Raw genomic sequence first — 16,982 nt, 5'->3', positions numbered from 1 at the left:
ACAGACCATTCCAAAGAACAGACAAACAGCAATTCACTTTTAATCTAGTATGATTTTGGTAACTGAACCAGACAAGAATAATGTATGAAAGGAAAATTACAAATCACAATCATGGAATAGGTGCAAAACTTTTAAAAGAAATGCTAACAAACTAATTCTAACTAATTACATATATACATATATATATGTATGTGTATACACATATATATAAAATCATGAGCAATTTTGAATTATCTCAAGAATGTGAAGGAAGTTTAATATACTGTTTTTTAGTTCATTATATTAACAAATTAGAAAAAAATATTATTTTAATAAATGAGTAAAAAGGATTTGATGAAACCTAACAACCAAACCTAAAAACAAACCAAAGCAAAAACACCATTCTTAGTAAACCAGGAATATTCTTAGTAAACCATGAAAAGAAGGAAAATTCTTCAATCTGATAAAAGGTATATACCCCAAATTTAGAGCAAACATATTTATGATAAAATACACATATTTTCTTTAGAATTAGGAACAGAACAAGAATGTCACCTATCTGTCCTTTCAGTCAGAGCATTTGCCCAAAATTATCTAATTGGCTACATAAAAAATTCAAAAGGAGCACCTGGGTGGCTCAGTTTGTTAAGCATTCGACTCTTAGTTTCAGCTCAGGTCATGATCTCATAGTTCATGGGTTCAAGACCCATGTCAGGCTCCACACTGGCAGTTTGGAGGCTGCTTGGGATTCTCTCTCTCTCTCTCTCTCTCTCTCTCTCTCTCTCTCTCTCTCTGTACTTCCCCCTCTCAATCTCTCTCTCTCTCTTTCAAAATAAAAAAAAAAATCAAGAGAAACTATATATAAATCATTAGAACAAATAGAGATTAGTGAGATGACTTATAAATCCATATCAGTGACTTTTCTATATTCTACTAACAATCAACTGAGGAAGTTTTTTTTTTTTTAAATAATCCTATTCAAAATAATAGTAGAAATCTTTGAGCACCTAAGAACAAATCTAATGATATCTAATGCTTTTATGGAGGAAAGCATAAATCTTTATTGAAAGCCATAAAGACTTAAATAAAAGGGAAGCTATACCATATTCATGAAAAGGAAGATTCAGAATTATAAAGCTATTATACTCCAAACTTATATATAGTTATTATTTGGTCAAATCCCACCAAGGTTATACAGAATTTGACAAGCTGATCTCAAAATTATCATGGAAATAATAACAAAGGAAGTTTTGGGGAATATTAAGGAGTTGTACTTTATCAGATATATCAAGATCCATTATGAAGCTATATTCATTATTACAGGATGGGATTGGTACAAGGAAAGACAAATGGACTATTAGAATAGACTATGGAGCCCAGAAGCAGACCCATATATTTGTGGAAAGTTAGTATATGTTAGAAGTAGCATTATAAATCAGTGTGGGAACGGACATACTTATCAATAAATGGTTAAAAATTAAAAATACCCATTTTATCCCTTACAAAAAAGTAAAATATGTATATATGATATAAACCCTATAAGCCAGTCTACAAGTTATGAGCCACAAACTAAGAGATGTTTGATAAAATTTATAATCACAAAAGGATTGGTATTCAGGGACTATAAAGTATCCAAATTAATGAGATGAAAGAATCAACCATAAATGGGCAAAGGATGAATAGACATGCACAGAAGTTAATTCAGATGACCAATAAATATTTGAAAAGATGTTCAACTTTATAATTAATTGGGGAAATGAGATTTTAAAATAATAATCAGCTATCATTTCATACTTTTATAATTTTACCTGTAAAAATTAACATTTTTTGTCAATAGAAGAAAATGGAATTCTATTAAAGCTGTTGGGATGGAAGTCTCCTCACTTTAGAGTTGCCTCACATTATCTTTATACTTAAGTATATTAATACTCTATAATTTGGCAATTCTTTTTCTTGATATCACCTCAGAGAAAGACTTAAATGAATGTATAGGAGGCATATGTAAGAATGTTCACTACATTATTGTTTGTAACAGTGAAAAATTGGAAACAACCCATCTATCCATCAGTAGGGAATGAATATATAAATTGACATATTCACATAATGAGATAGTACACATTAGTTAAAATGAAGTAGGTCTGTCTGTAATATCAGGCAGAAAATGGGCAGTTTGCAAGAGGAAATTTGGGATATGTTGCCATGTATAAAAATGCTAAATGTGACAAAAATGCAATATAGTTTTATTCATACTAATATAGCAAAATAAAAATGTGGACAGGAGAGATACATAACACTTCCAGCGTGAGAATTACCTCCAGAGATGAAAAGAGATTAATAGACTATTTAATATCCTCTGTAACTTTCTATATGCTTGCAATATTTCATAGTTAAAAAAATTCAAAAACTTAAAATTACTTACTTTTAACACTCATAAATATTTTACTGAATTAAATAGTCAACTAATTTTTCCAGTGTTATCACCTGACCACAATAAAACTCTCTTTGTCACCACCCTATGGCACTTTGCAAAAAAGCAAAACAGCTATCTTGTTTATTCATTATCTGTTGACTTTAGCAAGGCTACAAACTCAAAAACCTTTTTTACTAACCTTCTATTCAAGATAGCACAATTGCAGGAAGGAAAAAAAAAATTATGGACACATAAAGTTTTTTTCCTTTTTTTAGTGACCTCATTCCATATTGAAGCACTGAAAAGAAATTGAGTTTCGCAAAAAATTTTTATTTTATTTTTTTAAATATTTTTATTTATTTTTGAGACAGAGAGAGAGATAGAGCATGAGTAGGGGAGGGGCAGAGAAAGAGGGAGACACAGAATCTGAAGCAGGCTCCAGGCTCTGAGCTGTCAGCACAGAGCTAGATACGGGGCTTGAACTCACAGACCGTGAGATCATAACCTGAGCTGAAGTCGGACGTTCAACCAACTGAGCCACCCAGGCACCCCCCCAAAAAATTTTTGAAAGTTGACATAATTTGGGGCACCTGGGTGGCTCAGTCAGTTAAGCATCTGACTTTAGCTCAGGTCACGATCTCATAGTTCATGAGTTCGAGCCCCATGTCGGGCTCTGTGCTGACAGCTCAGAGCCTGGAGCCTGCTTCAGATTCTGTGTCTCCTGCTCTCTCTGCCCCTCCCCCACTCAGGCTATGTCTCTGTCTCTCAAAAATAAAATAAATAAACATTTTTTTTTTTAAGTTGACATAATTTATATTAATGAAATCTATTATTTAGCAGACACAATCCAAAGAAATTCTCTAGTTTAAATTTGTTAAACATTAAATTTATTAAGTATTAACTTGGCTTTTAAAAATCTTGTTAATTTTGGGGTGCCTGGGTGGCTCAGTTGGTTGAGTGTCCAACTTCAGCTCAGGTCATGATCTCACAGCTTGTGAGTTCAAGCCCCGCGTCAGGCTCTGTGCTGACAGCTCAGAGCCTGGAGCCTGCTTCAGACTCTGTGTCTCCATCTCTCTCAGCTCCTTCCTCACTCACGATCTGTCTCTCTCTCTCTCTCTCTCAAAAATAAATAAACATTTAAAAAAATCCTGTTAATTGAATTTTTAAAATGCTTTTCATTTATTTGGGGGTGCCTGGGTGGCCCAGTCAGTTAAGTGTCTGACTGTTGATTTTGGCTCAGGTTGTGAGATTGAGCCCCATGTTGGGCTCCTCACAAGCATGGAGCCTGCTTGGAATTTTCTTTCTCTCCCTCTCTCTCTGCCCCTCCCATGCTTGCATTCTCTCTCTGTCTCTCAAAATAAATAAACTTAAATTTTTTTTTTTTTTTTTTATTTACTTGTGTATGGCAGTTGAGTTCAGACTGGAACATTTCTTCATCTGAAGGAATGGTTTGCTAAGTGCCTTATCCTCATATCCTATAATATATACACCAAGTCTTGGAGCTAGATGTATGTTTAATTTTCTGGATAGTTGAAAACCTAAGAAGCCAAAGGAAAGAAACTTTAGAAGATTAGGAAGTTATTAGGTATTTTACATTTTAAAAGTTCTTTTATTGTAGAAGAGTTAATTAGAAGTTCCTATAACAAGGGTTCTACTCCATGCAAGTATTTTGTATTCCATTACATTATCTGCTTATAGAAAATCTTGGGGTAATGATCCTTTAGCATAGAAACTTTAGGCAGAGCTATAAGAATTAGAAATGAAGATTAACAGTCTCTGACATGGAGGTAATGAGGAAATTTTCCCAGTCACCAAAAACTCAGTTTACAGACAATATTTTTCAAGAATTCCCTGTAACATAAAATGAATGACATCTATATAAAATTTCCACTCTTTTTACATTATTAACCAATTAGTTTTTAAAGAATCATTAAGCCTGATAGAACTAATCATACACAGTGTTAAATGATTATAAGGATTATCGTTGATGTGTATTTTTTGTTCTGAAAAATTATTTTTCTTTCTGGAGAGACTAGCGATTTATTTCTGGCTTTACAATTGCTGTTCAGTGTTTTAAGGGTATAATTTCAAAAATCTAGATATTCTTTACGTGTTTCTATTATTCAACTTACTCTTATAAGCCTAGCAGATATGAATTATTTTTATAGGCCTTTGAAACATGTTTGATTCCATTTATCTTCCAAACATCTTGGCTAAATTAACTGTCTTCAAATATTTGAAATTTGTCAATAAACTTTATGTATGCTATTTCCTTTTAAGTACTTCAGATAGCTTAATTAACAAACAAAACCTTTCCAGAAAAGTAAATAACTCACAAAGATAATGAACTAACTTTATAAATAGAATGAGCCATAAGTTACTTTAAATATTCAAGTGCTGTTTATAAACTTAAGATTAAAATCACAGGTATCAATTAATTAATTACACACTCTAAATAGAAATCACAGTCTACCTGATAGCCCCTGACTCCCACAGTCTTTTTCTCCCTCTCTTACTACTAATAGTAATACCTCTCTTTCCTGCACTGGTAATTTGGGAACATCCCTGTCCTTACTCTAGCTTCTCATACTACCATCCTGAGAAACCCTATCTTACTCCTTAATCCAAAGATTGTATCTCACTTTCAGTTAGCCTAGGGAAACTACCTCTGTTTTTGTTTCCTAGAATGTGGTTGAATATTTCTTTAGTTTTTTGTTCAACCAAGACCGTAGAGACTGGAGACTTTCCAATTCTATTTTTACTGATAGTAAATGAAGATAATTTCCAATTCTATTTTTACTGATAGTAAATGAAGATAATGACAATAATGATTTTAAAAAGGCATTATGGTGCTCCTAATAGTGATAAATACCCTTGAAAACTTTACAGCAGAGTATGTATTTGTTTTTGTTATAGGGAAGTAGGACAGAAAGAGTGATGTTTCATTCATTCACTCACTTATTCTGTGAAAGCCCACAGAAGGAGAGGAAAAAGCAAGTAGAAAATATCAGTGAGCAATGGGAAAAGAAGCTGTTAACTAGAAAAAAATCGAAACCTAGAAAAAATTAAGGTTGACCTAATACAACCTGACACACTTTATTTTCTTCATTTGTGGGATGAGCCAGTATCTTTTTTTTTTTACATTTATTTATTTATTTTGAGAGAGGCAGAGACCGCACAAAAAGGGGAGGGGCAGGGAAAGAGGGGGAGAGAGAATCCCAAGCAGGTCCGTGCTGTCAGCACAGAGCCTGGTACAGGGCTTGAACTCAAACTGTGAGTTCATGAAAGCCGAAACCAAGAGTCTGACACTTAACGACTGAGCCATCCAGGTGCCCTGAGCCAGTGACTTTTAAAATGTAGGTTCTAGAAGTGGGATATTTTCAACTTCCATACTACCTCTGATTATTTGGTAGTTGTATCTGGGTGTGAGGTTGAAAACAGTTCGGAAACATGTTCAGTAGAAAAGAGTATCACATGGGCAAGCAATGCCTGCCACTGCTATTGGAAGGGAGACATGCATACCTTTTGCAGTTCTCTACAGGCTTTGGAGGGCAATCTAGAAATGTTTCAGTACAGGGGCAAAGGAAAATGTGTCGACAGCAGGCTGTATAGATGAAAGGGGTTTGGGGGGATGGTGATGGAGTCTCAGCTTGCAAGTGGTTATTGTCAATCACGATGGTCTGACAGGAAGTAATGGAGATGGAGCTGCAGGGCCTAATGTTACCAGGCCAGACTCCAGTTTGTGGTGTAGAGGAGAGAGGAAAGGGGGGCATGGTGCCAAGATAAGGGCTCAGGAAACAAGATAAAAGCCCAGTTATTGGGTCTGAGAGAGAAGGTGAGGCCTTGGTTTTGGACACAGTCTAAGAACTGTGATGAAAGGTCAGAGGTGAGCAACAATAAGTCCTACTTGATGCTGAACCAATGAGCTACTGACCTAGAGTTATAGAAATCCCCCTGTCATAGCCTGGAACCAAAATGATGCAGTAGGTGGGAGATAGTGTCAGATATGTGGATTATATCACAGGGTCAGGAAATCTATCAGTTCTTCACACGCTCATTCATTTGCCTTCTCACTCACACCAACATCTCTTTTATTCGAGCGCACACTCAAGGCTGTGGGAACCACCACCAAGGATTTAGAGCTATGGAAAGCCTAAATTAGAAGTGTTATGTTCTTAGTATGTTTATTTGGAATATCGTGGCACACAGTGGTTAGCTTATAGTAGTATAACACAGGTAATGGGTTAAAAATGATTTCTGTGGGCTCACTTGGGATCATAAGTTCTAGATATAACTTTATTTGTGTGGCTGGGAAACTCCATTTTCATCATCCAAGCTCATGATGTTCGTACAATCTACCTGTAGATGAAGAATGCCTCTGTCACTCACCAGATTATTATTTTGACAACATTCATATAGAATAGGCAAGCAGGTGTATTTTTTTTAAATGGAAGGAAAGACCAAGCTGGATAACCCTAAATTGAGTAATTTGTGTTAGAAAGTAAACATCATTAATCCGCTTCCACTAATTTGAATTTCTGATTGCCAGGTTGGAGCAGGTTAAAGCGTTATTTTATCAATTTAAGAAAATTTGATAATCCAGTTAAACAGTTAAACAAGATTTATGAGGCACACTAAATCCATTTTAAGAAGTAAATTATTTTAAATCTTGTCCTATAAAATATTGTATATAAATGAATACTGCTAATTACACATAAATTTTACTTATTAAAGGAGTTCAACAAACATACTTCATCTTCACAGGTGCTTGAAATTTATATTCCAAAATTTTTCATGGGTTTCACAGAGCAAGACTGACACTCCATAAATGGTTATATTGAGATAGAGAGGGAGGAGAGAAAGAGTTTGCGTGGGTACGTGCCAAAAGATATTTAGGAATCACAAAAACCTTTGACTTTACATTATATCCTTCCCCACCCCCTCCCCCCATCCACCAGGTTCTTACCAAGCCTTGCAAGGTCAGCATTAGAAAAAAACCTGGCAGATGCTGCAATAGAAATAAGTGCTGATAATAATCAGGAACCAGAATTGGAGGATTATAAGTGTAAGTATTAAATTTGTTTCTTAAGTGAAATAGTAATTATCAGATATTTGTATTATTGTTTTAATTTCAATAAAAAAATGGTTTTGTTTTCCATCTACTTTGTTTTATGCATTGGGTTGAAGAAATGAATCTTTCCTTTAAAAAAAAAAAATTGAAACCCACATACAAGTTAGATCTTAGAATATTTCCTTTGTTTCAATGCATACCAGATACCGGTCCTTCAGTCACAATTGAGACAAACCTGTTCAAGGCCCTGAGAATCCCTGCCATAAATAAACTTACGTGATTTTGTTTTACCTTTTTTTCCAAACGTATTTCACTGTAGAATCTAGAATTCTGTTTCCTTTGCACAACATTTACATTTTGAGGACCACTGGTGCCCTGCAGGATATGTTTGGGAAACTGTTCTAGTTTGATGTAGACTAAAATATTCAGAGTACCATTTCATGCCTTCTTATCTTTCCATTTCCACCCTTACTGTCTTTTGTGATTCTCTTCTTCTGGATAACCATTTAAGTATAATTTTAGGGAGGTTTACCCCTTCCTATAAATGTTCCCTGTTCTTCAATTAAAACACAACAAAAGGTTCTCTATTTTTAGAGGTACTTACCTGTTGTATGAAAAATTCGTGTGACCACTGTCTAATGAGGGCTTATTGTGACTCTCTTTGTAATAGATGTTTTTAATAGTTGGGGCTACACCGAGACAGGAATTTGGTGTTGAAGAAATGAGATGACTTTTTTAGAGTAAAATTATAAACTCCACATACCAATGGATCTGGGCACAGATAGGCCCAGCCACCTCAAGGAGATGGAATAACTCTGGGGCCTGGAGACTCATATGTTACTTGACTAAACCTTTTAACATATCCAAAGAAAGCCCGTGTCGTTCTGACTGTAGATTCTTGTTCAGTCTTGGTACCAGGTCAGTGTCAGCAGTTCCCATCTGTGCCTTGCGTAGGGGATAAGGAACCTAAAAGACTTTTGACTCATATGGTTCCATTTATCTTTAATGTCATCTCTCTTGAGGAGAATTCATTTAATGTACTCTCCTTGTTCGAAGGACAAGGTTCACCAAATAACCTTCTGACGAGGATTTGGCTTTCCGTGTAGGTCTCCCCCTCTGAATAATATGCTGCTATGGCAACCAGTGTACCCTGTGGTCCATAGGAAAGTTGCAGTTTTCATTGTGTTGTAGTATTTTCAATTCTTATTTTATATATCAGATTTATGTATAGATCAGAATATGTGTGTTTAATAATATTCTCCTGGGAGTTAGGTTTGTTGTCAGTTGACATGACAAAATCAGGTTTTGAGTCTACGAGACTGAGGACCTTGACAAATGGACCAAAATAATGCCATCCTATGAGATTTCTTAGCAGACACAGCTAGCCACCTTTCTTCTAGGAAGTAGAAGTATGACCATTGTCTGAGTGCATTTCCCTTTTCAAGCTTCAAATTTTAACAACCAACGTGAGTTGGGTGAATTACATTGTTCTAAAGCCCAAAACCAAACTGAACAGATGTGTTCCATAAACTAAACCATAGATAGTTTCAGATGCTACTTGATTCTGAAATTATATTTGTCATCTCAACATAAAAGTATATAGTTAAGTCACTGCGACAATTCTGGTCTTTCTCTATACGGTTTTATATTGGGTCTGTTTCAGAGACCTGATGGTAGTAAATAAACAATAGATTCTCAGCGTGACAGCTCATCGTTCTTCTCTATAGAACTTGTAAATAAAAGGGAAATGTCAAGGATCTATTGGAGAGAGAGGTCTACTTTGCTTTGGCTAACGTGTGGCACTCAGCACTTGATTAAACAGGGTGACAGTTTCATTATTTGTAGCTCAAAATAGTTCACAGCACTGCAAAACACAAATGTTGCTTTCCCCCCACCCCCCTCCCTGGTCTTTCAAAATGCTTTAGCACAAAAGAGCAGTTTTCTTATTTGAAGTGGGGCGGGGTCAGGAAGAAGACAGGTCAGTTGTTTAGGCATTGTAATTATCTGTCTGCTTGCTCCAGTATTTCCACAGGATGGAATATTATTTGGAGTCAAAGGAGTAAATGTACCCCACTCAGCAGAAAGAACATTATACTTAGTTCTATTTTTAGCTCTACCCATGTTAGCTGGGTGGCTTTAAGCAAATTACTTAATAATATGTCCTTAGCTTCCTCATAATTCTTGGCTCATTGTTAAGAGAATTACATGAAATTATATGAGAAAGCATCGAAGCTTCTAGTTTGAGATCTGGACTGTAGAAGGTCCTCAATAAATTATGGCTTCTGTTGTGATCATCGATGTTACTTTAACAACTACCACTATTAATGTTATGATTGGTAATCTTGGAATATGTCAGGCAGTGAACATGTATATCTCTTTACTATAGAAATACATATGAGATGTGTTCCGTGACTTCAAATTTATTATTTAGTTTTAAGGAGCTCATATTCTATTCCAGACCAACTATATAAAGCAAATAGAAGACAATAAAATAGTAATTATCACGGAATAACAGTGTGACACATGGGGTTCTTACTTGAAAATACAGATCTCCTGGACCATCCCGGAAAATAGTAATTTGAGAGGTCTTGGGTGGGGAGGTTGGCTAATCAATATTTTTTACTAAAACTCTAGGCAATTCTCATTTGGAGTTTTTTCAAAGGGTAGGTTCCCAAATATTCAAAGTACTTCAGAGCTTTTGAACGTGTATTCAGCCTTGTTTATGTGATAGTCTCTGATAAAAGAAGCTTATGAAGGCAGCTTGACTGAGTTCTGGTGGGGGGAGCAGTTCTTCTGTAATTGTGTCTATATGCTGTTTGCTACATACTTTATTTTAAATAAGTTTTATTATATTTTGCAACATTTTAAACATTTTATGTAGAGCTTTGGTGTTTTATTACCACCTTCAAGCTTACTTCATTTAGATGTTAATTTAGAAGTCCTTAATGAGCCCACAAGATGTTAAAGATGCTGTATTGCATTATGTCACGTTGGACTTGGTTTCTCTGAAGACAGTGCTACGAGTAATCCTCTATCCTGTGGGAAATGTTTAGGTGAAGTAGCTTCTGGATCTCTGAGGATTGGAGCTGTTACTGCACCGATCTATAATGCCCGGGAGAGAATGAAAGTGCCTGATGTTCTGTTCTATGACAACATTCAGGTAAGATCACTGCTTTGCGTTTATGGATAACACCTCTTACATTGTGGTAATCAACTCCACAGTGAAGCTGATATTTAATTAGTTTTCTAATTTGCCAAGTTCAATTCACATGATGCAAAATGAGATGTTGAAACTTTTTTTTTTTAATTTTAATGTTTATTTATTTTTAAGAGAGAGAGAGAGAGAGACAGAGCATTAGTGGGGTAGGGACAGAGAGAGAGAGGGAGACACAAAATCCAAAGTAGGCTCCAGACTCCGAGCTGTTAGCCCAGAGCCCAACGCAGGGCTCGAACCCACAAGCCATGAGATGACCTGAGCTGAAGTCTGATGCCCAACTGACTGAGCTACCCAATTCCCCCGGAACATCTTTTACTAAGGCATTGTAAACTTTTCAATTCATTCCAAAGACACTTGAAAATTGGAAGAGTTGCTGCTGTGACGAGAATCATATGTTTTCTATGTGCACATGTACTACACTCCAGGTAAATAAAATGAATGTATCATGAAATTAAGAACAAAAGGAACTGATACTCATCCTCTCCTTTGCTTTCCTGTCAGTTAAATTATCTCAACAGTTCAAAGAGGATGTGTCCTATGTATTCTTTTTCTCATATTCCTTTTCTTTTCCCTGAAAAGTCCTAATATTTTCCTATCCTTTTCCTTTTTTTTTTTTAAGGGAGAAAGTTAGATAATTTCTCACTTGTAAACTAATCAATAATTACAGACCTTCCACTAAGCCCCCAAAATAAGTGTATACCCAGAAAGCTTTACTGTAGACATTCACCTTAATAAGAATGTTTTCCAGAGAAAATTACCCATACTATAAAAGGAGATTTTCGTTTTCCAGATTTTATGTCAAGTGGTTATATATTTAAATTTTTCTCTAATAATTTGTCCCTAATCTGCATGTAGATAATAACCTTACATTATGTTAGAAGAACTTCTACTTGCTGTTTTTACTATATTAAGGAGTTAGAAAAATTAAAAGTTTTTTTGCTGCCATTTCCCATATTTGTTGTTCAGTTAGTACCGTAATTTATATCCCTAGATGATATTAACAATGCAGAAGGTATCTGGGAAAATTTTTCTTCCTCAATAAAAATCTTGATTAAATATTTTGAAATCTGTCAAAACTGTAATTACTATCTATGACAAAGGCAAAAGCATAACCTGAATTTATTTTGTATTTGTTCTATGGCCCACTAACTAATAACGTAGGTCTGATTTTTCTTCTGAAGCATTAATACTCTTACGCAAGCAGTAGACAAATATGCAGACAAGAAAGTTACTTTTAGGATACAGAAGGAAAGAATCTTGCCTATCAAGAAAGACAGAAACATGGTTGTAAAGAAAATATACTATTCCCAAGCATTGATAGTAATGTACTCTGTTCATGTAGTCAAGAGGAATAAAGACAAACGAATCAGGAAATCTTATAAGTGACAATTTGAAAAAGTCCATGGTAGCAAAGGTTGAAAAGACTTCCCAGCGTTTAAGAATGTAGAAAATTCAGTAACAGGGAGGGCCATTGTGCCCTTGAACACTGTCTGTTGCCATGGTATTTGTGACACAGACTTTGAGGACCACAGGGCTGCTATGAACTTTACACAGTGGCCCTGAAGGATTTTCCGCAGCCTGTCTCCAAATGTACCTTTTCTTCATAAAGCATTGTGAATTAACCATTAACGAAAAATTTTAGCTGTATCAATTCAAGGAACCATGGCTTTTGATCAAATTTGCTTTTATTGCATATGTTACTTCCTTTTATGCTGTACTTCATTTTGAAGCAGTAATCTCCACTGTCTCTTAAATATTTAGGGGCTTCTATACCATTCTATTCTATGCCCTGAGGTCCCTTTGCCACATTGTATTGAAATTGATTTTTTTAAAGTTTATTTATTTATTTTGAGAGAGGCAGAGACAGTGCAACTGGGGAAGGGGCAGAGAGGGAGAGGGGAAGAGAGAGAATCGCAAGCAGGCTCCACACTGCCATCATGGCGCCCGATGCAGGGCTCAAACTCACAAAACCACGAGATCATAACCTGAGCTGAAACCAAGAGTTGGATGTTGAACCCACTGAGCCACCTAGGTGCCCCTGAAATTGATTTTTTAAATATGGTCTCTATACCACTGAAGTAAAGTCTATGTTTTCTTTAGTTTGAATCTTCACCAAATATCATGTGCCCAGCACATTGGGAATGCTGAGTAAAATATGTGTTGAGTGGATTAATAAAGAAAGAGTAAGATTTTGAATGTTCATAATCAGGAGTATTATTTTATTAAATGGGTCATTAAGAAATGTTACACTTCCAGTAGTAAGGAGAAATTGGAGGAAAGGAAAATAATAGCCTCTTAAACCTAAGGAACTTTAGATCTGAAAAAATGTTTAAAATATCTACCATGTGTCAAGCCTTGTTTAAGGTATTTGGATAAAGATATTAAAATACCCACACATACGCAGCTACACATAGGTAGCTCCAGGGCCCACATTGCCTAGGTCCATCAGCAGAGAAAGAAAAGAAAGGACACATGATTATTGGATAGTGTGACAAAAGTGCACACAGGTTACTATGGTAGCATCGGTGAGATGATAGTCCCAGATTGAGCCACCCAAGTGCCCTGAAACATCTTTTACTAAGGCATTGTAAACTTTTAAATTCTTTCCAAAGACACTTGAAAATTGGAAGAGTTGCTGCTGTGACGAGAGTCATATATTTTCATAGAAATGAAAATACATCATGGAAAATGATGTGAACCCGGCAAAGTTGAGAGACTCTCTCAGGCAGAGAGACTAACATTTGCATATGTGACTTAGCATATGTGACTTAGCTATGTGTAGTTAGGAAACTACATATAATTAATTATCACTGGCACAGAGCTGAGGTTGCAAACAGAAGAGTGACAGGCGATGCAGCTGATGAGTTAGAAAAGGGTCAAATCATTTTGGCCTTCTAGTTAAGGAATCTGGATGCTATTCGTAAGAAGTGAGGAAGCCATTGGAAGATGTTAGGCACATTTCCACTAGCTAACTTTGCATTCACTCTTTAATGTTGTCCATGTGTTGGAACCAAGACAGAGAGAGACTTGTTAGGGGGCTGTTGCAATAGTCCAGGTACAATAGTCAGGTCCTTATGAAGGATCTGAACGAAGAGGGTGACAGTGGGGATAGAGTGGAGAGGACAAATAGCAGGGCTCTTTAGGCAGTAGGTAGAGTCAGTGGAACTATGTGTGAGATGAAAGCCAAGATTCTCCCTCAGGGAGCACATAAGCCTGGTGGAAAAGTAAACAGAAGAGAAGAGAGTAAATTATTCTAAATTTTTGGCTGAATATAGTGTGGGAGGAGAGTGACAGGAGAGGAGGCCAAGACTAAATCAAGAAGTTGAGAAGGGGAGGGCGGTTGAGGGGAGTGGCTACATTGGTGAAAGGAGTTAAGTACAGACTTCCAGTTATAAAATAAATAAGTCATGAGGATGTAATGTACGGCATGGGGGAATATAATCAATAATATTATATTAACTTTGCAATGTGACAGATGGTGGTGATCATTTCACGATGTATACAAATGTTGAATCACTATGTTGTGCCACCTGAAACTAATTTAACATCATGTCGATTATATCTCAACACATAAATAAATAGCCTTTAGCAAAGAAAAAAAAAGGGAGGGAGGGAGGAGGGAAGGATGAACCTTTGTTTCAAAGGTATTAGGAGTCATTTAAGGAATTTTAAAAAAAGAAGTGACTTTTTTTTTCCTTCCCCTCCCCCATGGTCTTCTGTTAAGTTTTTCAGGATCCACATAAGAGTGAAAACATATGGTATCTGTCTTTCTCTGTATGACAACAACAACAATAAAGTTAGGGAGGGAGCCAAATCATAAGAGACTTAAAAACTGAGAATAAACTGAGGGTTGATGGGGGAAGAGGGGTGGGAGGGAGGAGAAAGTGGGTGATGGGCATTGAGGAGGGCACCTGTTGGGATGAGCACTGCGTGTTGTATGGAAACCAATTTGAAAATAAATTTCATTAAAAAAGAAAAAAGAAAAAAAAAGTGACATGATTTTGAACAAAGAAGTGATTGTCAGTACTATAAAGAGCACATTGCCTCAAGGACAGACTGAAGTTAGAGAAGCCAAATTGGTGATAAAAATCTAGGCCAGAGATGTAAAAACCTAAATGAAAACTGGGGATAGAAAGAGAGGGATAAATACAATTGACTTTTGGGTGACTTAATAGCTTAGACTTGGTGTTTAACTGGCTCTTGATAAGGAAGGAGTGAAGTGTGCAAGATGATGGTAGAGGTTTGGTCGGATGGTAGGAAATGATGCTATTAACAGTGATAAGAGATACAGGAGAAAAAACAAAGTTGAGGAGAAAGAAATGAGACAAGTTTTGGACATGGTGAGTTTGAAGAGACTGGGAAATAACCAAGTACATGGTTTGATAATTGCTCAGAATATGAGGCTGGAGCTGAGGAGGAGTCTTGCTGTTGAAGATCATCATAGAGTTGGTAGCCGAAGCAGTGGAATAGGTAAGAGTATTTAGGGAGAGTAGTCACACGTAGCTCTTCAAGCACTGACATGTGGGTACCCAACTCTGCACACAGCCCTCCCTCCCCCTCCGGTGGGTGCCCGTGTACAAGTAGGCATGAGCTACTCTGCCCTAAACCTTGACCCCAGGAGACTATGTAAAAAGGTACTGAGAGTGATCAAATGAAGGAATATGGAAGAAATCAGTATCCAAGGAATTGCTACAACAAAAAGATCCAACCTGAAAGACTGTGGAGAGAAATTGTTAGAGAGGTAGGAGGGATTCAGGAGAGGTGAACAAGTGGAAGGGGCAACTTTTAAGAAACTGTCTGTGGTACATGAGTGGGCCAAGAGGTTAAGAGAAGAATTACATAGGCAGTGTGACCTTAGCCTTAGCTAATGTTTGTTGATTTGAATACTCTAGTTGGATGGAATGAGGGCATTAAGTAGGAGAACATGAGTACACTATAGAAGAATACAACTATAGTTTGAATTTTTCAGTATTTACATGGCTTTTCTTTATCTGGTGATACAGGTGCTCCTTCTAACTTTTCTGTCTATTCCTCATGTGGATTAGCCCTTTTGTTACTGGAAAACTTTAATGTCTGGAAATTGGCACTGAGTTTTCATCTTAGAAGGAAGAGGTCTCCAGACCACATTACCAGTAGAACCCAGATTAGAGGGGTATTCTAGGCCTCCTAGGGTAACCACACACATTGGCCTGCTTAAGATAATCCCTAAAATAGTCCCTGTTTACATTTGTTGACCATTATTATTAACGATATCTCTTTTTAGTCTTAAAAGTGCCAGGGTGGACAATAAATTGATGTGCCCACCCTACTTCAAGCTTTGTTAAAACTCTAGTGCAACAGCGTATCTGAAAGCTTTTTAAAAAATAAAAACTACAAAGGTAAACTTTAGGAAATACTCATCTGTTTTTGAAGGAAAGAAAAAACTTTCTCAGTTTTTCTAAGAAAGAAACTCTGAAAGAAAGTATGGCTTAATTTGACAAGTAAAAGGAAAATATTCAAGATGTCAAAAAAAATCCATAAGAAGTTAAAAAAAGAAAAGCAAGCATAAGCTAGAAAAATATCTGCAGTGTGTATTAAATGCAGTTAATTTGCCTTTTTTACAAATGAGGAACTTCAGTAACTCAGTACTTATGAAGCTGTTATTGTTTTGATACAGAAAACCACGAGAAAGAAATAAGGATATTAATTGTTCTAGGATATATTTCTTCCCCCCAACCCCCACCCCTGAGCCTTCGTGACCTACTTATGGTTGTCCTATTTTGCAAGATACAAAAGAGCAATGTAATTTCCTCTGTGGCTATTGTGAGCAACCTTAATCTTGTTCTTGTATTATATTGTGGCCTAATTCAAATAAAAAACATGGAAACTAAGTCATGTATTTCTAATTCTAAAGTTACACTTCCTCTGAAGGTAATGGTTAAGAGCAAGTTAGTGTAACATGTTCCATGGAAATCTCCAATTATTTTAGAGAGCCTTTGTATATTTACATTATTAGCAAGTGTTAATTTAAATATTATATTAAATTATAAGCCAACCCTAATAGAGCAATAGCTAAAATATGTTAGGGTTAAATTATGCAAACTCTGAAATAATGGTCAGTGGCTTAGTCTTGCTTAGGTGGACTGTTGCAAGCTTTCAGTGTCAGTGACCTAATTGGTTATATAATTTACAACCAACATTAATTTTTTTTAAATTGAGTATTGTCGGTTACAATAGATGTTTTACTTTCTTTTGTATTCAGTTTGTTTAAACTAAAACATAAAAATTTACCCATTTCTCCCACCCCTACCCCCTGCCTCTAGCAA

At 36.1% G+C, this 16,982-nt stretch overlaps 1 protein-coding gene across 1 annotated transcript in view; it reads left to right on the top strand.

Annotated features, from left to right (window-relative positions):
- VWA8 (von Willebrand factor A domain containing 8) overlaps positions 1-16,982 on the top strand; it is a 365,564-nt gene that overhangs the window by 145,313 nt on the left and 203,269 nt on the right. Inside the window, exons 18-19 of the mRNA XM_058684129.1 lie at positions 7,348-7,454; positions 10,514-10,620. Coding sequence (XP_058540112.1) covers positions 7,348-7,454; positions 10,514-10,620 — 214 coding nt within the window. The remainder of the gene's footprint in view (positions 1-7,347; positions 7,455-10,513; positions 10,621-16,982) is intronic.

The sequence above is a fragment of the Neofelis nebulosa genome, chromosome 1 (assembly GCF_028018385.1).
Source record: "Neofelis nebulosa isolate mNeoNeb1 chromosome 1, mNeoNeb1.pri, whole genome shotgun sequence".
Lineage (NCBI taxonomy): Eukaryota > Metazoa > Chordata > Mammalia > Carnivora > Felidae > Neofelis > Neofelis nebulosa.
This window is presented reverse-complemented; position numbering and strand designations above follow the sequence as displayed.